We start from the raw sequence: 23,591 nt of genomic DNA on the forward strand, positions 1-23,591 counted from the left end.
GCGTTTTGTATAATTTAGAAGCAGGCCTTTTGGCCTAAAGTTCACATGTTTAGCAATGTTTTTGTTGTGCCTCTCTACGACTAAACGCCTGCTCCATATGAGCAGCCATCTACTCTTTTCATAAAATTGTCAAAGAAATTAAAGACAGTTTTATAGAAACGGAAGAGGAAGTGATTAAAAGGAGATGAGACACTGTAAGAATAATGTAACACAGTACCGAAATGTGTAAGTTGAAACTAGGCATCTGGAATAGGTATTCTTGAGAAGTCCAACAATGACTAAACTGTTACAGCTGGGGTGAAAGAGAGATATGACATGTGAAACACCCTGACAGTTCAAGAAGAATGTAATAACTGCAGTTTCAAGTAACACAGGTGTGAGTATTACCAAATAATTAGATTAATAAGTCATGCTTGCAAAAATGCCAACACAAATTATCCACAGAAGTTTGGAACAACTAGTTGAAGCAGATATGAGGGAAGATCAACATGGATTTAGGAGAAATGTAGGAACAAGAGAGGTCATATTGACTTTACAATTCATCTTAGCAGATAGATCAAGAAAGACAAACCGAAATTTACACATTTGCAGATTTAAAAAACACTTTTGACAAGGGAATAAACTCTTTGAAACTGAAGTTCTAAGGGATAAAATATAGGAAGCAAAAGTAAGTCTTCAAAAGATTTGAAGGGCATGAGAGGGAGGCAGTAAATGAAAACAGATAATAGAAAGTATTGAAATACGGTGCTACAGTAGAATTCTGATACTTACAAGGGTACATATGACGATTCATTACGTGGTACTGAATAAAATTGGCTTGAACATATTTTTGTGGTGCAACTAATGTTAAAGAAGGGATAGACTGGTAGGACAAATCTTGAGGAGGCATCAAGAAACAACTAGTATGGTGTGTGTGTGTGTGTGTGTGTGTGTGTGTGTGTGTGTGGGCGCGCGCGAGTGCGCGTGCTCTCTGAAGTCAACTGCAATACTAATTTTGATCCAAATGTAAGGGAGACTTTATGTTTACAACTTAAGTGAATTTTTATCCCACTTAATCAAGAGATTCTCAGTTTCCGGCTGGTATCATATTTGAGATTTTAGCACCACTACATAAAATTCTGTTCTAAATCCTAGGCGAGGATATGTAGTCTACACAGATATTAATTTTAGTATTGTGGTTGTAAATTGCAGTTACTCCTAAATTCACTCTTGTTACTAACCAAATACACATTTATGGAGGGTATTTGTATCATCCTCTAGCTAAGGCGTAGATTCTCTAGCTGAAAGCTTTTTAACACACCAGAAATTCTTATGACGACACTGCAATGGGGCTACATCTGCTCAACTGTGGGATTTGTGGCGAAAAACAAGAGTATATTCAAAATGAACAGTTTAAATTCACTGAACCCAAAAGAAGAATGACTCTTTTCTATCTTTGCATTGACAAAATATGTTCAGATAACAACTTCAACTCTTCTTTGTTGTTTCTTATTTTTCCAGTACTCATTCATCTGCTCTCCATGTTGTCTTTTCTTCTGTCCACATTGTTCCTAATTTCTCATTTCTTCTGTCTTGAAAGTCTTCTAAATGTAGTATTTTGTTCTTAAAAAGATTCCTTTTATTATTTTTCATTCTTTAATGAGGTTTCTTTCTAGTTCTCTTCTTACTTCTATAACCTACACTACTACTGAGTTATTTTTCCAAAATATAGGAATATTTGCTTCATTAGCCTGTTCCTGTTCATTCAACAGTGATGTCAAAAGAAGATTGATCTTCACTTTGCCACTATTTGATATTTCTGTATATTTTGGTAGATTTTTATATTATAAACTGATTGTAGGCAATGAAAACCTCATAACTCAATATGTCTCTGAAAACTCATCAATCCAGTAACAAGTAACTCCATAATCATAGAGAGATTTGAAAGTGCACGGATTTCTCTAATCCGTCAATAAATAGGCTTCTACTATTCAGTTACATGCGTCACAACCTTCTTAATCACTTTATATTATTTTTTAAGAAACCGTTTTTGCTTCACCTGCAAAATTTAACAAAATGGAGTTACAAGGTTTTCATTGCCTATTATCAAAATATTACAAATGATTTCTATATAACAAATATAAGGGGCGTCAAAAAGTTCCATTTTAGGATTCTGCTGAAACATATATGCAACCTAGTGTTATTCTGGTGCTAGTATATAAGCACCAAAATGTACACACGGGATCAGTGGGGGATTCACATCTTTCCAACATGCACGCGATAAATGCAAAATTGTGAACTATGGTGACTTTATTACCAATCGTGTAAAAGCAGGAACAACATTCTGTTATTCTTTTCTTGGCTGTAAAGGACAAACACCAGCAGACATCCATCAGAAAATGAAGAATGTGTGTCAGCACGTCTGTCGAAAACTTCCGTTATGGAGCAGTGCGCCAAGTTCTGTGCTGCTGCTTTATGATAATGCATGTCCTCATATCGCATGTGTCGTAATGCAGAAGTTAAATCGGCTCGAGTGGAAGACACATTACCACCTGCCATACAGCCGCAATCTCCCCCCATGCAATTATCACACTGATGGTCCCTTAAAAAGAAGCTTGAAAAGTCAACAATTCCTGTCGGATGAGGATTTGCAGCAAGCAGTTACAGACTTCATCACACAGCAGGACATGGTTTTTGCCAAACTGGTATTTTCAAACTGGTGCTTCAGTGGGACGACTGCCTCAATGCTCACAGTGGTTCTGCCTGATTTGACATACCAACTCTGGAGAATGGTACATTTTTTATCATCTCTTACATTTCTATGCCTACATGTGTATAATAAAGGTCACCTTACGACCTACCTCAAGCCCTTTTTCTGACAACTATGTAAGTACTATTAGGAGAATGTGTGCGGCACCCTGCTACACACATTTTCAACAAAAATCTGAAGGCTACATGTGATGAACTGTAGGTTTACAAGTTACCTACGTTGCACGTTTTTCTACTGATCATTCATTCACAGACTGCATTCTAAGAATTAGAACCTTTGGAGAGGTGCAAGGAGTCAAACTGCACACCGATAGACAGAGGTAGCCACGGCAGGCTACTTTTGTAAAGTATACTAACAACAAATGATGACTTGTGATTATCCACTCATTAATTCTGACAAGGAAATTGATTACTGCACACATTGGGCATTTAAACAATCATTCTCCCTGTAGTGTCATAGTTTATTGATAGTGGCACAGGTGGTACCTCGATGAAGTTTCCTGGGAGCGCAGTGAGTGGCACTTTGAACATCGCCACCAATAGGATGACCTGACCAATGAAGAATCTATGTGTTGAGTTACCCCAAATCATTATTCTGTATGACATTAGAGAGTGAAAGCATGCAAAGTACGTTAGCTCACTAATTTCTATATCCTCAAAATTGGCTATTATTCTGATTGCAAAAGTTGCTGAACCTAGTCGCTTCACAAGATCCAAAATATGAATTTTCCAATTACGATTCTCACCTGTATGTACACCCAAAAACTTAGTATGCTCTACCCTGCCTACTGACTTCTGTTGATGTGTTATATTTATTGAAGGAACTGTACTTTTTGCAGCACAAAATTGGATGTACTGTGTTTTTTCAAAGTTTGAAGCAAGACCATTTTTCCAAAGACCTTATTTGTATCATTTTCAATTGAGTTTCTTTTACTGGATTAATAATGATGCTTGTATCATCAGCAAACACTGTCAGTTCGGCTTCTTGTTTCCGGTAAGAAGGGAGGTTGTTCAAATATATCAAGAATAGAAACGGAACCATGACTGAACCCTGTGGAACACCTAATGTAATTTCACACCAGTTAAGATGAAGTGGCAAACTTATTTACATCACTTAACCCGTACAAAGAAACTTTTTGTACCATATAATTGTAATTTCTGTAACATAATGTCATCATTCACACAATCAAATGCTTTGGACAAGTCACAGAAAATTCCTATTGGCAACATTTTACTATTTAAAGACTATTATGCCGACAGTGAAATTGTATATTGCTGTCTCAGTGGAACAGCATTTCTGAAATCCGAACCGTGATTTACTAAGTGCCCCATTACCGTTGAGATGGCTAACAACTCTTCACTCATCAGTACATTACTTTCCCGAAGATTTTTGAAATTGCTGTAAGCAAGGATCCTGGCCAATAATTATTGGCATCTATGGTGTCCCCCTTTTTGGAGAGAGGCCTGACAATGGCATATTTTAACACGACTCGGAAGAAACACTAATAACTGGTATAATGGGACATACACACTGCCACACCATCACAATGGTTTGCAGAGTGTAGAAGTATGAAGAAGTCCTGCTTAATTGTATGAATTACTTCTACATCCCTTTATATTCATATGAAGAAATCAGCTACACCAAAGAAAGAAAAAAACATCACTGCTGCTACTCTTGTGCTAGTCAGTTGCCGATTTCACCGAATACTTCAAACCCAACACTAATGTAACATCACATAGTACATTGGCAGAAGAACAACATTTTGGACAAAAACATAAAACTTAATTCTCAGAACTGGTACAATGGGATGTACCCTTTGCCATGTACTTCACGACAGTCTGTAGACTGTAGATGCAGAATGCATAACCTGTATAGAAATTATTTCATCCCCAGGTATTGTAGATGCGAATTGTACTACTCATCCTCAATTCCATCTCTTTCACCACAAATATCGTTAAGAAGTAAATGTACTGGCATGTGAGCAACAATCCGTAAGTTGCTGAAAAGCTTTTGCAAGCTGTTCTGTCATCAACTTTATGTGATGATTTTACTCCAAGCTTCTGTTGTGCAAACAGTTTTCTGGTCTTAGCAGCACTGTCCCATAAGACTATGCCATAGGACAGTATTTGGGTGAAACTGTGCAAAGTACACTTCAACCATCTTCTGTTCCCAGTAAGAATAAATTAGTAAAATTTACTGAGTGCTAATGCACCGGACTAGAAATCCAAAGGTCATGCATTTGAGCCTTAGTAACTCTTAGCATTTTTATCTATACTTATCACTTCTTTTACCTCTGGCAACGTTCGTCAATGTGAAAAATGTCGAGCCGCAACTTAGTTTGGAGTCCACATTTAAGTACATATCATCCTACAATCGACTCTATACGGCAATTTAAAAGTCCGGAGGAAGCAGTGAGGTAAAAGGCACTTATAGCATCAATGACTTCTGCATAGCATGCTGATGTGGGCAACAACTCTTGTGATGATCACTGGGAACTGAATATGCCAAATTGTTAATCTGTAGCCAATTAGAATGCTTGTTCATAACTTCCTAGAGTTTGTAAAATAAAGTTGGATGGAATTTTTTATTTAGGTTAGAATTTAACTACACCGTTGGAATTTTCCGTAAAATCTGAAATAAGACTTACTGTGCAAGTAGGTTACTACAGTGGTGAATGTATATCTCATTGATACATATCAATCTATTACTGCAATCTTAGTTTTGCGTTCAGATTCACTGACTTTGCTAACTCACAAGCAAACTATCACTTTACAATTTAATGTAGGCTTCGAGCTATGCTACAGGTCATTCTGTCAGCAAAGCTATATTTTTCTTGGCACTAAAAAAAAACACGAAAATCAGTAACAAACATTAAAATTCTTAATATCAAGACCTTCAAATGTTATTCTGCTGCTCTCCGAAACAGAAACAAATGTAATCCATTAGTATTTTCTGCCAAAAGAAATCATATATTCAGTGATTCTCACAGGCAACCATGTGCTATTACCAACCAACATCAATGAATTGCCAACATCAGCATGCAACACAAGAGCTACTAACATTGTAAGCACACTTTAGCCACCAACAGCATACCACCTCCGACAGGATCTTATGGATCAAGAGCAATATTCGATACAAGTTATCTTTGACCACTGACAATGTTAATGACTGCTATTACATCACCTTTTGGTACATATACTCACATTTTAGTTGTTAGTTGGCAAAACCGGGAAATGTGACAGCAAGAAAATGTAGTTTGCGCCGACAGACTGATCTGTGTGTGTGTGTGTGTGTGTGTGTGTGTGTGTGTGTGTGTGTGTATAGTCACTATACTGTTTGGCCCATGTTCCCATGTTACTGCTCAAAGCCGACAACTTGTATTGGACATAACCCTTTACTCAATCATGCCTAGTAAAGCAAACCAATCTTTAGGCTGATAACAGCTTTATTTTACTAAATGTGTTAAAGGTCACTTTTAACTCACTATACAGAATTCAACAAAATAAATCCTCTAAAAAAGCTAGTTTACCAACACCAAAATAAAGGAAGGAAGATTAGGATTTAATGTCCCGCTCACATCAAGGTCATAAGACACAGAACGAGTTTGAATGGGATCCAGGATAGAGGAGGGATCAGTTTGTCAGGACAACCTACACTCCAAAAAATAATATGAATCCAAAAGAATTATTGTTAGTGTTCTGCTCTCTTTGTCTACACATGTATGACATCACGCACCACATCTCGTTATATTACAGAATGAATCCCACATCTGGTAATGGCAAATTCAGTTGACTCCACAGAACAGAAGGGCTATCAACCTCACGCAGTGCAGCCACTGTACTTAAGCTTTATATTGTTTGTTTATCTGAATTGTCAATAAAAATGTGTGTGCTTTTAAAAGGACATATCTGCTCCTTGTCTTTTGTTTTCTAAGTTCTGAATAGATCAACAATACAGGTGAGCCAAATTTAAGATGGGGCAATAACACCGTCAATAAAGCATGCCCCACCGTTGGCCCAAGTTTATATGATTACATTTAAGTTCAAGTCATGCCAATATTATTAACTGTTTCCTATACAAACAAAATACCTAATGAAATGTGTGCTTTGCTGAAGCATAGGACTCTGAATTCAGCACGAACAGGAGTCAAACACCCATCTCGCTACATGGGTTTGGATTTTTCAAGGTTTCCCTAAGCTCTGAAGATAAATGAGGGGTTGGTCCCACTGATATGGCCAAATAAATCTTCGTCACAATATTCTCCAATTCAAGCAAGTTACATATGTTTGTATATATGTGTAAACAAGTTAAGGAAGGATATTTGGTATGACTCACCAGCTGTGACCGGTGATACATGAAACATGCTGTAAACAACACATGATTATAGTACGATATTGGTGGCGATTTTTTCAAAAAGTACAAACTACAGATAAGTCTGCCCCACATTGAGGATTTTCCTTTTTCTTCCAGATTTTGCAACTAAACTGTCACCTTCCAACCTACCTAGACCAGGTATCCCCCCCCCCCCCTCCCAGTCTGTTGACCTCTCCACTAAGAAGACAACTGAATATACACACCAACAAGTGACTTCTTGGGAGCTAGTAACATTAAATCAGTAATCAAAGCTGACCACTCATATTGAATTTTCCTCTTGACCAGTGAGAATACATAAACCGTATTTGACATGTCCTATAATACTGTGTTAAATGACAAAGCAAAAATAAATGAGAAACCCTTTTTTTTCCAAGAAGCAGTCACCGGCTGTACCTGCAATAAATTAGCAACTGTTTCAGCACTATCAGGATAAATGTGACAAAGCAAAACAGAGGACATTCAACCAAGACGTCTTAATTACTACTGTAAAACACTATCATTTAGATGGCAAGAATTCTGGCCCAAAGTCTTCTGTCTTCCATTGATTCAGAACTAAGGAACCGAGAGATGAAATAATTTACAGACTAAGACAATTTTGTACCACAGTTTTGCTGGTTACTACACCCATAATAAAGATGACACAGAACAACCAAGATGTCAGGTAACACAAATGGTATTTTTCTATTTTCCAATAGTTACTCTGTAAATATATATTCAACAGAATACCCTGAAACCATCTCCTCCAAGTTAACTGAATTCTTTATTCATGTGAGGAGAATTGATTATTTTAGTCATTTTATTAATCCATGGAATCTTATTACTCTACAATTCACACATACAATAGCAGTTATAAAATAAACACTTTTCTTGATGTTCTACATCAAAAACATTAGCTGCAGAACTAAAACACCTTACTATTGCAATTTTAAATTATCATCAGAAGTGTTATTTGAGTTGAGTAGTGCAAAGTGTACACAGCGATCATAGTAGGCATACACAAGGTGATCACCTCCACCTCGAATCACAGAGCTGTGACAATCCCAAAACAAACTGTCAGATTTTGTTTTAGTCGACTAACCATTCGTAACTGATGAATATCATAGCTACCAGTATAATAACAAAATAATAGTGAAAAAATACACCAATTGATTTTGGGAAAAATCTTCATGGGGCAATCAACTTTCAAAAATATTTGTCCTGTCTACTTCAGCGTTTTTAATGATTTAACGAACTTATATGTGGTGCTTCATCAAGGGAATAAACAAGATGTCAATGACAACACAAACAATTTCCGTCATGTACGAATCATTAGTTGTATGTGAAATACAGATCTTTAAATAACCATGTAGTGGAAGACACTAACAGTATTCTACATCTGACAGTTACATTTTAATAATTTTTCTTACATCTTCCGATTACATAATTCAAAGTACAATGAAATGTCAACCATACAGTAATTTATGAACAGTTGCTCACTGTGTCAATAACTTACAACACACAAAACTACTATCGAAATGTCATTTCACCAATATAAAACACGCATTCATAAAAATTACTCATTTAATAAAAGTTGAGGTTGCCGCAAAGTTCTGTGAAAGATAAACAGATTTTTACTGGCGTATGAGGCATCGTCTTCGTCTTGTGTTGAGTGACGACAGTTTTAGGAGTGTTGTGTCCTACTGATTACCTCTAAATCAGTGAACGAAACTTTTATTTTTCTTCAATCTACAGGGAACTTTGGTTGCCGCCTCAAAGACAAACGTGCCTCTCACACAGTCCTATGGTTAACAGACATAGTGTACGACGCAGAATTTAGAGTAAGAGGGGCGAGATGGTAGAAGGAATATAAATTTTGGTAAATCTAAAGAACGTCACTCCAAACGCCGCACAGAGGTATTTTGCAATTTATTCTCATAAGTCTGACTTATCCAAATACGCAAACGTCAAACGTGTACAAAGTTCACCTGATTAAATTCCAATCAATACACAGTGATAGTACATACGCTTATGCGGATACTTTTGCTTATTTACACTATCACTTCTGATGCTAAAATGTCACACTGCAGAGGATGAAACTTTCGTTTTCAAAACTGTGGACACTTTTTCTAGCAAATAGGGGCCTACTTGGCAGATGACATTAATTTCAAAGTTTAGATTATAATTACCAGGACACGTCGAAGTGGCAAACATTCTTCGGAGTTCTGGTGGAATGCTAAATAACTACTACTAAACCTTCCAACACAAACGCCGCACGAAGCGCAACACTTAATTATTTAAACTGGGGTTAACTATTGATTTAAAAATTTATCAGTGCACTCACCTTCTCTACTGGTTTATTGCACGCTCTAACATCTATCATGTTGTTAGACAATGTTTTTTTTACATCCAAAACGCTGGAAGCATCTATATGAACGTCCGACACATCAAGCATGTCAAACGAGGTAACTCAATGTTATTACGTCAAGCGAAGCGCTACTGCTGACAGAACACCAGCGAGGGAGGAAAAAAAAAGGTACGGATATCGTAAAGCACTACTGTCGCGTTCGTCGAAGTAAATAATCAATTCTCTTTTAAAGGCACAGCGAAGTTCTTCAGTACATTACATTCGAGCTTGCTACAGGCATGACCACATGGCAATAAAACCGTTGCTTCGTACAAAAAATTGATCCCCGCTCTATTTACTCTGTCTCCGGCGTCTTCTGTTGGCGCACAATGCTTCCATCTATTGAGTAACAATGGAACTATAACCGTAAATCAATGTCGTGAAACTATTGACAGACGTGTTAAGAAATGAAACGAATACGGCGCAATGAACCGTTTACAAAGCACTGTATTGAATTTGTCGCATTTTTAGCGTTTCAAGCCAGTTACTCCAATGAATATGGCGTTAGCAAGTGGCTCTTTGTAATCGCTGTAATATCATGGCACAATCAGCTTACCAACATCGACAACGCTTGCGCAACAAAACGGATCTGTTACAATTTGTGATGAGCATGGACTCTAACAATAATAAATTGTCTCGAGAAACATATTTACCGTGGCGACTAACTATTTCTCACTTTTCTGCTATTTAACAGCCACCCATCATGTAGGCCTACATTATATGGGTTTGATGAATAAGTATGAATATGGCCATCGCTATTTAATCACTTGAAGGTGTTTTCACGTCCACATGTTCGCAACTAGAAATCTGTTTCAACTGCCATACACATTCAGCTGAGGATATTGCAATTTTCTTCCACGAGCGAGCTTTTTATTTAAGTTTCCTGATTCCGTAGACTAACATACGTTGTGTACATCAAGTCAAATTTGCATCACAAGCAAAGCATTCTCTTCAACCGGAACCACAGCTGTAGTACCTCACCTAGATTCGCGTGTATTCAAGTTTTCATGCACTTCAGACAGTGCAACTTCGTTATCCTTTGCAAAATTTTACACTTTTTATTAAATTTCTCATCGTTTGTATGCCTGTCTCATAACGTTGAGGTAGTTTTACTACAAGTTCGCCTTTCTCCAACATATCTACAACTTCTGATTTTTTTTTTCCAATCATTAGAACAACACTTTTGCGTTTTTCTCGCGTCTTTCTATTGAAACTATTGAAGAGTACTATCAACAGTGCTTTCCTTCTGACAATGTTTAACAGTATGCTTTCACTTTCTATCAACACAGAGCAAGAATTCTTTATTTACTTACAATTTTGTCATTTGGCCATTATGCCGATGACTTTGGCAAGTGACAGTTATTGCATTATATGAAAAAAAAACGTAAATTAGTTACAAACTACGGCGTGCACACACTTTATTCAATTTGTAAACGTCACCACAGATATTCGGATTTAGGTTGTGACATGTCCGATATATGCCTGTCACCAGCGACATTGTGCTTGACCTGCTGAAGTATTGGAACGTCGATGACCTCCTGAATGGCTGTTTTCAGCTCAGCAATGGTTTTGGGGTTATTGCTGTACACTTTGTCTTTAAAATAGCCCCCAAAATAGAGTCCTATGTGTCCAGATCCTGAGAATATAGATGCCCAGAGCCAGAATGCGGTCCCCAAAGTGCCACCCAGGACATCAAACATCTACATCTACATCTACATTGATACTCCGCAAGCCACCCAACGGTGTGTGGCGGAGGGCACTTTACGTGCCACTGTCATTACCTCCCTTTCCTGTTCCAGTCGCGTATGGTTCGCGGGAAGAACGACTGTCTGAAAGCCTCCGTGCGCGCTCTAATCTCTCTAATTTTACATTCGTGATCTCCTCGGGAAGTATAAGTAGGGGGAAGCAATATATTCGATACCTCATCCAGAAACGCACCCTCTCGAAACCTGGCGAGCAAGCTATACCGCGATGCAGAGCGCCTCTCTTGCAGAGTCTGCCACTTGAGTTTATTAAACATCTCCGTAACGCTATCACGGTTACCAAATAACCCAGTGACGAAACGCGCCGCTCTTCTTTGGATCTTCTCTATCTCCTCCGTCAACCCGACCTGGTACGGATCCCACACTGATGAGCAATACTCAAGTATAGGTCGAACGAGTGTTTTGTAAGCCACCTCCTTTGTTGATGGACTACATTTTCTAAGCACTCTCCCAATGAATCTCAACCTGGTACCCGCCTTACCAACAATTAGTTTTATATGATCATTCCACTTCAAATCGTTCCGTACGCATACTCCCAGATATTTTACAGAAGTAACTGCTACCAGTGTTTGTTCCGCTATCATATAATCATACAATAAAGGATCCTTCTTTCTATGTATTCGCAATACATTACAACACTGTCCTGCTTCGACTGGGTCGAGCTCCGTCTTGTATGAAACACATCTTAAGTCGAAATCAGGGTCACATGGGATAATGGGGATTAAATCATCTTCCAAAACCATCTCATATCGTTTGGTAGTCACCGTACCATCAAAGAACATCGTGACTGGACATTGTGCACCACACAATCACCCATTGAAGGTGAAGAGATTTCTTGATCGCGAAATACGGATTCTCAGTGCCCCAAATTTGCTTGTTGACGAACCCATCCAAATGAAATGGCCGACAACACGGCGCGTGCGCATGCACATACTAATTCCTTTCATGCCGCGCGGCCGACCGCCCAGTTTGAACAAGCTAACGCAAAACGTACATAAGTTATTACGATTTTATTTGATATAGTTCAATTATTGTCACCCCGTTTATTCATCTCGACAATCTCACTGCAGAAGTCCTGTAGCTTAGAATTCACAGAGTGAAAACAAACAAATATTTACTAGGAAAACTTTAAAGTTCCCGTGGAACAGATTTGCTTCACAAGTTTTTAAAGCATGTGGCAGCTTGTTGAACTATATCTATCCATTGATACACAGACTAGTGCCAGTTTTATTTAATATTGCCCTCCCCTTGAAGTATTTACTCTTGCTGTCTGGTGTCATAATTATGCATATCACTGCAATTTTTCTAATTTTGTTTCGACTTAGACCAAAAATATTATAATTTTACACAAATATAAATATTTATGTTGGGCAAAGTATTCACGTTAGGACTATCTTGACCTTACCGATAGTTTATGCATTAATCTAGCTGCACTTTTCTGCAATACTAATATTCTATTCAGGTCTGCACACAGCCTCATAATTTGGAAATGGATAAATTGTTCCCTGGTGAACACTTTTTAATGTTTAGTTTGGAAGTATTTTTTCCAGCTGGCTGATCAGATACAAGCCATTATTGATTTTCTCATTCACAAAATTGAGGTAGTTCACACAATGATGATTTTTTGTCAAACTGAGCACCAGAAAAAAGAAATGATACCATATCTATATCTACTGATATAATACCATATATATTGTTTCTTCAACTTGAGGAGAACAAGTTGTTTTAGATGTCAGTCCCTGGAATTTAATGCTAGTAATTAGACTTTGATGTGAAGGCGTCCGTCCCATAACGAAACCTAAACCAGTTTCTCTTACTGTCGGCTGTCAGTGACTTGAAAGTTATCAACCTTTTGGCACCTAGGGAAAATGCTAAACCACAACCCTCTTTGGGGCAAAGCCGCGGCCAGGCAAACATATCCCTGCATTGACCTACAGATAAAATGGGAAACAACGGGAAATTATTTGAGAGAAGTCTGGCAGAGGGACTGGTGTCCGCATCTTCATCCGATGGTAAATTATTCGTTATAATATAAATATAGTTTCGGAATTGACGAACAGAACAGAATGGCACGGTACAGAACGTCAGCACATTCCATATTGCATCTCAAATGGCGGCATTCGCAAAGGTCGTGAACTGAACGGGTCATCAACGTTTTTCGGGAAAAAATTTTTCATGTTAACTTGGGGAGGAGGAGGTGCCGTCGTCTGCTACGTCTGTTAACCAATTATTTTCACGTCGGGGACAGGGAAAAGTGCTGTTGTCTGCTAATCTATTATCTTCGCATCACTTATCTTATAGTAGTGGATTTCCTGCTATCCCATCTTTCGTCTTTATTTTATTATTTTGCCTTGTTTTCTTGACACTTTGCAAATGTTCCATGACGGAGACCAGCTGATACCTGAATGCTGTAAATGATTTAGGTTTTACAATACCTAGCCAAAGAAAAAGCCAACATTAAGCATGAATGAGAACATAAATTGATGAACCAACTTTAATTACATAACGTTTTTCAGCACTCAGAAGGTTGGCTCTCCCGAAGGAGAAAAATATATTTGTTTGCTGGTATTTGGTACTACACCAGAACTAACATAAAAAGGCTCAATATTGCCTTGTAAACATTTTTATGTATTTGTTTTCGATGGTAAATAAATGTCTATGATTTTGTTTCGCTTCTCAGTAGTTTATCTATAACCTTTATCAAGGGCACTCACTGGTTATGAAGTTGGCTTTCACCATTAATAAACTTCATCATTGCTAGTTTCGTACTAGCGTGTTTGTGTGAACGCACCGATATTTAACAGTGATGACTGCCGTTCCGTTAGTTCTAGTATGGACCGGTGTCTTGGTACCATATCTAGTCTTTCTTCCTCACTTTTGCTGCAAGATAAATACAATCACTAAAATAGTCATGTAGTCTAGAGCTGGTCAGCTTACTGGTCAGATTCATTAACTTTATCCTGCTATCGTGCAACTGGTCCACCCCCTGTCGTTCAGCTTAGCTTGCGGTAGTTGACAATCAAATGAAAACACAGCAAAGTTTATAATAAGTGAACAATGATTTATCCATACCAACTTCCGATCACAACGGACTTAATCTTTACCACTTTCTCACTCTATTTGCAACGACAATCACAAATCTAGATACTTATAAATCTTTGGTGCTGTGAAACATCTCTGGCCTTTTTTCTCTAATGTAGAAAAGCGCGCCAAAGTAGTGGCGGGTGTTTGTGTGTATACTTACTAGGATTTCTAATTTCATTGTTTTAGTGTTGTAAGTAAGTTTTAAATTTCATTCGATTATCATGGATGTAGCAGACAGTAATGTTGGACAGATAAGAGTGCAAGATGAGGTCGGAATTCGATGTCAGAAGCTATTTCGTGATTTTTTGGAGGAGTGAGTAAAAGGTCCATATGTTCTGTATGCTCATTTGCTGTAAAACCCGTTGTTTATACCGCAACTCGTTTCAGATTCCAAGAGGATAATCGTTATAAGTATGTGGACGCAGCAAGCATCTTCAAACAGCCAGAAAGAAGTGTGCTGGAAGTCAGTTTTGAGGATGTCGAAAAGTATAATCAGAATTTGGCGACAACTATTATAGAGGAATACTATAGGTAAGCAGAAGCTATTTTGAAACTTTTAATTGAGGTGCGTAATTACTCTGTTGTATACAAGTTGGTTATATTGACTAAAATGCTCGTGAAATGTAATGTAGTAATCTAGATATTTTATAGCAAAATACTGGAAGAGGGAACAATTTTTTTTAGTAACTTTTCGTTGAACAACGGGAAACTGAAATAAAAAAGATTATATGGAATTATTATACCGACTAGTATTCTACAAAAGTAAAGATATCAAAGTAATACTAAATCACTGTTGATCTCACATACATCTACATACAATTTTGTACATGATATATGTGTGTGTAGTATGAGTAACTGAGGTGAACAGCTCTCTCTCTCTCTCTCTCTCTCTCTCTCTCTCTCTCTCTCTCTCTCTCTCTCTCTCTCTCTGTGTGTGTGTGTGTGTGTGTGTGTGTGTGTGTGTGTGTGTGTGTGTGTGAGGGGGGGAGGTCTACTTAGCTTTGATTTAGTTGTTTTGCACTAATACTGCACAATCTGACTTTTTTAGGATTTCATCTTATATCAACCAGGCTATCAGCAATTTTGCTCAAGATCGTTGGGAAGCTAAGGCAGATCGTGAATTCTACGCAAGTTTTGTAGATGTACCAACGCGGCACAAAGTGCGAGAGCTGACGACAGCAAAGATTGGTACACTGGTCCGTATATCTGGGCAGGTTGTGCGTACACATCCTGTTCATCCAGAGTTGGTACTGGGAACTTTCGTATGCCTCGATTGTCAGACTGTCATCAAGGATGTCGAACAGCAGTTCAAAGTATGTAGTTCCCAATATATGTTTGGTTATCTGAATCTCTTTGGACTGAATTGTTTCTCCTTTTTATATCTCTAACATCTTGTGCATGCTGTTTTAAATCCAGAGATATTTTATTTTCATTTGTTTGCAGTGTGTCTATTTTTTTATCTCACTTAAGTCTACTTCTTAAAGACTGGCTTCTGCTTTCATGTTAGTGAAAGTTGGTATCTAATTTGATCTGCACACATTCATTGATTTCATTTTCTACACTATTTTTTTAACCCACTGTTTTGAGTATTGCATATGGTTTCCTTGCACGCTAGACTTACTTCATTTGGTGCTTTATTTGAAGTGTCTGTGAATAGTCACAATCAGTGATGGATTGAAATAGTTTACAAGTGACATTGTGGTCATTTGTGTCTGGTGGACACTGACATCAGCAGTTCAGCCTTGGACTATTTCCATATGAAATACGCTGGGAGAAGCTGAAGAATCATAATGTTATGTTGTCTCTTCGTTTGTGTTCCTCTGTTGTTTCTGAGGCCTGAGCAGCCAGAAATAAGTTTGTCTGTGTTTGTTTGTTTTTCTTTTTTTCTGATGAAGGCATTTTGCTGAAAGCTTAATGTGTAACAGTCTTTTTGTTATGGCTACCCGCTACTCAGTGTGTTATCTTTACAGTTAGTAGCAATCTTCCTTTCCATAGTTTTTTTTTAATAAGATTCAGGTAAGCAAAATTCAGTATGAAGTCGCAAGATAAATATGAACATCAAATTTTAAAAATAATGAAAATCAATAAATAACAGTTTTATGAAAAGTATAGATTGCTACTCAAAATATACAGGAGACATTGAGTTGCAGACAGGCATAACAAAAAGGCAGTTATACATGTAAGATTTCGGCCAAAAGGCTTTCTTCTAGAATGGAAAACACACATTCATTCAACGGTTCTGGAAATGTGTGATCTTCTGCATGGAGTGTTCCCACCCGAAGAAAAGCTGGTGTTGGTCGGAAGGATCCAGACAGCACCCCCTGGATTTTCTGTTGTTTGACTGTTTATAAATACACTCACAGTAACCTTCATGTATTGTTATTACACTTTATCCACTTAGGTTATCAAGTTATTTTGCGGAAAAAATCAAACTGCAATAATAGCCAGTGTTATGCTGGCCAGTGTGAGTGCAAAAACATGCCCATGTTAGTAACCAGCTGATGGTGGGTGTTTGGTGGCCACTGTGGGACAGGGAAACTCTTAAGCATAAGCTGTTCTGATGTTGATTCTGTGAGAGGCTCTTTTTCAGAAATGTTTCTGGATTGTTTCACTAAGTGAAGTTAGTAATCTTTGAGTTTTTATCAGGCTAATACTTTTAGCAGACACCTAAAATTTGTTTCAAATAAAGGAATGAACTTGCGACTTTGTCTCTCCATTGTGTGGTCTTTACCAGTAAACCTTGAACAGAATACACCATTGTAGGAGTTTGAGCAGAGGACAACTTCCTCCAGAAACTTCCGCATCCTACACAGTGCTGTAGGATCGCGCAGATGGATGGACTTGGGATTCTGAGGGCTGCCAGTTCAATTGGCACTTTAATTGAACATCTCAGACTTAACGACTGTAGTGTCTGGCCAGCGGCTAGGTTTTGTGGCAAAGACTGTATGTGATCGATAGGATCCCCGGTAATGTTTGCTACAAAGCATATGTGATAGGTGGAGTAGTTGTGGAACTGTAGCATCTCCGGTGACGGTGAAGCTAGTTGTGAATACCAGACGGATTTGGGCTTACAGCTGAAAAGTGTTGTTGTCCTTTTTGTGAAGTGATATCTGTGGTTTCCAGATGACAGCTGTATTGGATATTCACTTGGAAGGACTTATGTAGAAATAGTTGGTGGCAAGGGAGCATTATTTTTTTTTAGAGGAGTGGAAGGTGAAAAGTGTATCAGTATGGGGCCATGGGGGGTGCAGGCAGTCAATTCTGGAGTGAATGGTAACTGCAATGAAAGGTGATATTCCTAACTTGTCTGTACGAAGAGTCACAATGAAAGATAAAGTGCCAACGGGATCTCAGTATAGTTTATGTATTGAAGCAGGAATTTTATTCAGTAGAAGGGTGCAGGACATGTTTGCTGTTGAGGTAACTGCCTTTCTGGACAAACTTGAAGTGAAGTGTCTAAGGATGTTACTGTGGTGTCCTTAAACCATGTCTTAACCCTTTTGCAGGCCTTGGGGAATATACTTCCAACTAACTGTAGTTCTTTACAGAGTTTAAGGGAAGTATTATCACTTCTGTATGCTCATGGCATCTAGTGGCAGTCTGCTGCACCACCTGTAGTTTCTGTTTGTTGTGAAATATAGGCTTCAGGACTGTGGGAAGTATACAGGGTGTTCCATTGATAGTGACCAGGCCAAATATCTCACAAAATAAGCGTCAAACGACAAAACTACAAAGAACGAAATTTGTCTAGCTTGAAGGGGGAAACCAGATGGCGCTATGGTTGGCCTGCTAGATGGCACTGCCATAGGTCAAACGGATATCAACTGCGTTTTTTAAAATAAGAACCCCCATTTTTTATTACTTATTCATGTTGTTGTTGTTGTTGTTGTTGTTGTGGTCTTCAGTCCTGAGACTGGTTTGATGCAGCTCTCCATGCTACTCTATCCTGTGCAAGCTTCTTCATCTCCCAGTACCTACTGCAACCTACATCCTTCTGAATCTGCTTAGTGTATTCATCTCTTGGTCTCCCCCTATGATTTTTACCCTCCACGCTGCCCTCCAATACTAAATTGGTGATCCCTTGATGCCTCAGAACATGTCCTACCATCCGATCCCTTCTTCTGGTCAAGTTGTGCCACAAACTTCTCTTCTCCCCAATCCTATTCAATACTTCCTCATTAGTTATGTGATCTACCCATCTAATCGTCAGCATTCTTCTGTAGCACCACATTTCAAAAGCTTCTATTCTCTTCCTGTCCAAACTATTTACCGTCCATGTTTCACTTCCATACATGGCTACACTCCATACGAATACTTTCAGAAATAACTTCCTGACACTTAAATCTATACTCGATGTTAACAAATTTCTCTTCTTTAGAAACGCTTTCCTTGCCATCGCCAGTCTACATTTTATACCCTCTCTACTTCGTCCATCATCAGTTATTTTGCTCCCCAAATAGCAAAACTCCTTTACTACTTTAAGTGTCTCATTTCCTAATCTAATACCCTCAGCATCACCCGACTTAACTCGACTACATTCCATTATCCTCGTTTTGCTTTTGTTGATGTTCATCTTATATCCTCCCTTCAAGACACCATCCATTCCGTTCAACTGCTCTTCCAAGTCCTTTGCTGTCTCTGACAGAATTACAATGTCATCGGCGAACCTCAAAGTTTTTATTTCTTCTCCATGGATTTTAATACCTACTCCGAATTTTTCTTTTGTTTCCTTTACTGCTTGCTCAATATACAGATTGAATAACATCGGGGAGAGGCTACAACCCTGTCTTACTCCCTTCCCAACCATTGCTTCCCTTTCATGTCCCTCAACTCTTACAACTGCCATCTGGTTTCTGTACAAGTTGTAAATAGCCTTTCGCTCCCTGTATTTTACCCCTGCCACCTTTAGAATTTGAAAGAGAGTATTCCAGTCAACATTGTCAAAAGCTTTCTCTAAGTTTACAAATGCTAGAAACATAGGTTTGCCTTTCCTTAATCTTTCTTCTAAGATAAGTCGTAAGGTCAGTATTGCCTCACGTGTTCCAGTATTTCTACGAAATCCAAACTGATCTTCCCCGAGGTCGGCTTCTACTAGTTTTTCCATTCGTCTGTAAAGAATTCGTGTTAGTACTTTGCAGCTGTGGCTTATTAAACTGATTGTTCAGCAATTTTCACATCTGTCAACACCTGCTTTCTTTGGGATTGGAATTATTATATTCTTCTTGAAGTCTGAGGGTATTTCGCCTGTTTCATACATCTTGCTCACCAGATGGTAGAATTTTGTCAGGACTGGCTCTCCCAAGGCCGTCAGTAGTTCCAATGGAATGTTGTCTACTCCGGGGGCCTTGTTTCGACTCAGGTCCTTCAGTGCTCAGGTCCTTCAGTGCTCTATCAAACTCTTCACGCAGTATCGTATCTCCCATTTCATCTTCATCTACATCCTCTTCCATTTCCATAATATTGTCCTCAAGTGCATCGCCCTTGTATAGACCCTCTATATACTCCTTCCACCTTTCTGCTTTCCCTTCTTTGCTTAGAACTGGGTTTCCATCTGAGCTCTTGATGTTCATACATGTGGTTCTCTTATCTCCAAAGGTCTCTTTAATTTTCCTGTAGGCAGTATCTATCTTACCCCTAGTGAGATAGGCCTCTACATCCTTACATTTGTCCTCTAGCCGTCCCTGCTTAGCCATTTTGCACTTCCTGTCGCTCTCATTTTTGAGACGTTTGTATTTCTTTTTGCCTGCTTCATTTACTGCATTTTTATATTTTCTCCTTTCATCAATTAAATTCAATATTTCTTCTGTTACCCAAGGATTTCTACTAACCCTCTTCTTTTTACCTACTTGATCGTCTGCTGCCTTCACCACTTCATCCCTCAGAGCTACCCATTCTTCTTCTACTGTATTTCTTTCCCCCCATTCCTTTCAATTGTTCCCTTATGCTCTCCCTGAAACCCTGTATAACCTCTGGTTCTTTCAGTTTATCCAGGTCCCATCTCCTTAAATTCCCACCTTTTTGCAGTTCGTTCAGTTTTAATCTACAGGTCATAACCAATAGATTGTGGTCAGAGTCCACATCTGCCCCTGGAAATGTCTTACAATTTAAAACCTGGTTCCTAAATCTCTGTCTTACCATTATATAATCTATCTGATACCTTTTAGTATCTCCAGGGTTCTTCCATGTATACAACCTTCTATCATGATTCTTAAACAAAGTGTTAGCTATGATTAAGTTGTGCTCTGTGCAAAATTCTATCAGGCGGCTTCCTCTTTCATTTCTTAGCCCCAATCCATATTCACCTACTACGTTTCCTTCTCTCCCTTTTCCTACACTCAAATTCCAGTCACCCATGACTATTAAATTTTCGTCTCCCTTCACTATCTGAATAATTTCTTTTATTTCATCATACATTTCTTCAATTTCTTCGTCATCTGCAGAGCTAGTTGGCATATAAACTTGTACTACTGTAGTAGGTGTGGGCTTCGTATCTATCTTGGCCACAATAATGCGTTCACTATGCTGTTTGTAGTAGCTTACCCGCATTCCTATTTTCCTATTCATTATTAAACCTACTCCTGCATTACCCCTATTTGACTTTGTGTTTATAACCCTGTAGTCACCTGACCGGAAGTCTTGTTCCTCCTGCCACCGAACTTCACTAATTCCCACTATATCTAACTTTAACCTATCCATTTCCCTTTTTAAATTTTCTAACCTACCTGCCCGATTAAGGGATCTGACATTCCACGCTCCGATCCGTAGAACGCCAGTTTTCTTTCTCCTGATAACGACATCCTCTTGAGTAGTCCCCGCCCGGAGATCCGAATGGGGGACTATTTTACCTCCGGAACATTTTACCCAAGAGGACGCCATCATCATTTAATCATACAGTAAAGCTGCATGCCCTCTGGAAAAATTACGGCCGTAGTTTCCCCTTGCTTTCAGCCGTTCGCAGTACCAGCACAGCAAGGCCGTTTTGGTTATTGTTGCCGGCCGCGGTGGTCTAGTGGCTCTAGGCGCGCAGTCCGGAACCACGGGACTGCTACGGTCGCAGGTTCGAATCCTGCCTCGGGCATGGATGTGTGTGATGACTTTAGGTTAGTTAGGTTTAAGTAGTTCTAAGTTCTAGGGGACTGATGACCACAGAAGTTAAGTCCCATAGTGCTCAGAGCCATTTTGGTTATTGTTACAAGGCCAGATCAGTCAGTCATCCAGACTGTTGCCCTTGCAACTACTGAAAAGGCTGCTGCCCCTCTTCAGGAACCACACGTTTGTCTGGCCTCTCAACAGATACTCCTCCGTTGTGGTTGTACCTACGGTACGGCTATCTGTATCGCTGAGGCACGCAAGCCTCCCCACCAACGGCAAGGTTCATGGTTCATGGGGGGGATATTCATGTAGTACATAAAAAAATATGAATGTTTTGGTTGGATCACTTTTTCACTTTGTGATAGATGGCGCTGTAATGGTCACAAACTTATAAGTACGTGGTATCACGTAAAATTCTGCCAGTTCGGACGGTATTTGCTTCGTGATACATTACCCATGTTAAAATGGACTGTTTACCAATTGCGGAAAAGGTCGATATCGTGTTGATGTATGGCTGTTGTGATCAAAATGCCCAACGGGCATGTGCTATGTATGCTGCTCAGTATCCTGTATGACATCATCCAAGTGTTGGGACCGTTCGCCGGATAGTTATGTTATTTAAGGAAACAGGAAGTATTCAGCCACATGTGAAACGTTAACCAAGATCTGCAACAAATGATGATGCCCAAGTAGGTGTTTTAGCTGCTGTCGCGGCTAATCTGCACATCAGTAGCAGACAAATTGTGCGAGAATCAGGAATCTCAAACGCCAGTGTCGAGATTGCTACATCAACATTGATTGCATCCCTACCATTTTTCTATTCACCAGGAATTGCATGGTTCGAATTTGAACGTCGTGTACAGGTCTGTCACCTGGCACAAGAGAAATTACGGCACGATGACAGATTTTTTGCACGCTTTCTATTTAGCGGCGAAGCGTCATTCACCAACAGCGGTAACATAAACCGGCATAATATGCACTATTGGGCAACGGAAAATCCACGATGGCTGCGACAAGTGGAACATCAGCGACCTTTGCGGGTTAATGTATGGTGCGGCATTTTGGGAGGAAGGATATTTGGGCCCCATTTTATCGATAGAAATCTAAATGGTGCAGTGTCTGCTGATTTCCTATGTAATGTTCTACTGATGTACTACAAGATGTTTCACTGCATGACAGAATGGCGATGTACTTCCAACACGATGGATGTCTGGCACATAGCTTGTGTGCGCTTGAAGCGGTATTGAATAGCATATTTCATGACAGGTGGATTGGTCGTCGAAGCCATCACGTTCACTGAATCTGACGTCCCCGAATTTCTTCCTGTGGGGAAAGTTGAAGGATATTTGCTATCATGATCCACCGACAACGCCTGACAACATGCGTTAGCGCATTGTCAATGCATGTGCAAACATCATGAAAGTCGAACTGCTCGCTGTTGATAGGAATGTCGTTACACGTATTGCCAAATGCATTGAGGTTGACGGACATAATTTTAGCATTTATTGCATTAATGTGGTATTTATAGGTAATCACACTGTAACAGCATGCATTCTCAGAAATGATAAGTTCACAAAGGTGCATGTATCCCATTGGAACAACCGAAATAAAATATTCAAATGTACCTACGTTCTGTATTTTAATTTATAAAACCTACCCGTTACCAACTGTTTGTCTAAAATTGTGAGCCATATGTTTGTGACTATTACGGCGCCATCTGTCACAAAGCAAAAAAAGTGGTCCAACCAAAACATTCAAATTTCTTTATGTACCACACGAATATGTAAAAAAGAATGGGGGTTCCTATTTTTTTTTAAAAATGCAGTTGATATTCGTTTGACCTTTGGCAGCACCATCTAGCGGACCAACCATAGCGCCATCTGGTTTCCCCTTCAAGCTAGACAAGTTTTGTTCTTTGTAGTATTTTTGTTTGACGCTTATTTCGTGAGATATTTGGCCGGGTCACAATCAATGGAGCACCCTGTATATCCCACCAAACAGCGGTGTTATAATGGTTATTGGGAAGTATGGTTACCACCAAAGTAGTTTCTGGAAGGGGCTAGCGAAGTGTACTTGCCACAAAATTAATCTGTCATTAGTGGTTCTTGGCAGCATACTTACCACCAACTTGGGGGTATCCCAAAGC

At 39.0% G+C, this 23,591-nt stretch overlaps 2 protein-coding genes across 5 annotated transcripts in view; one reads left to right on the plus strand and one right to left on the minus strand.

Annotated features, from left to right (window-relative positions):
• The window catches only part of LOC124552411 (coronin-2B-like), a 112,401-nt gene extending 102,510 nt beyond the window's left edge, over nucleotides 1-9,891 (minus strand). Inside the window, exon 1 of one of the 4 annotated variants that reach the window (XM_047126676.1) lies at nucleotides 9,444-9,891. In XM_047126676.1, coding sequence (XP_046982632.1) covers nucleotides 9,444-9,554 — 111 coding nt within the window. In that variant the 5' untranslated portion in view covers nucleotides 9,555-9,891. The remainder of the gene's footprint in view (nucleotides 1-9,443) is intronic. The other 3 variants (XM_047126677.1, XM_047126678.1, XM_047126679.1) reach the window with 3 other exon arrangements.
• A 4,579-nt stretch (nucleotides 9,892-14,470) lies between these two features.
• Nucleotides 14,471-23,591, plus strand: part of LOC124552439 (DNA replication licensing factor Mcm6) — a 77,438-nt gene continuing 68,317 nt past the window's right edge. Inside the window, exons 1-3 of the mRNA XM_047126712.1 lie at nucleotides 14,471-14,666; nucleotides 14,741-14,884; nucleotides 15,402-15,666. Coding sequence (XP_046982668.1) covers nucleotides 14,575-14,666; nucleotides 14,741-14,884; nucleotides 15,402-15,666 — 501 coding nt within the window. The 5' untranslated portion in view covers nucleotides 14,471-14,574. The remainder of the gene's footprint in view (nucleotides 14,667-14,740; nucleotides 14,885-15,401; nucleotides 15,667-23,591) is intronic.

The sequence above is a fragment of the Schistocerca americana genome, chromosome 10, assembly GCF_021461395.2.
Source record: "Schistocerca americana isolate TAMUIC-IGC-003095 chromosome 10, iqSchAmer2.1, whole genome shotgun sequence".
In the NCBI taxonomy this organism is placed as follows: Eukaryota; Metazoa; Arthropoda; class Insecta; order Orthoptera; family Acrididae; genus Schistocerca; species Schistocerca americana.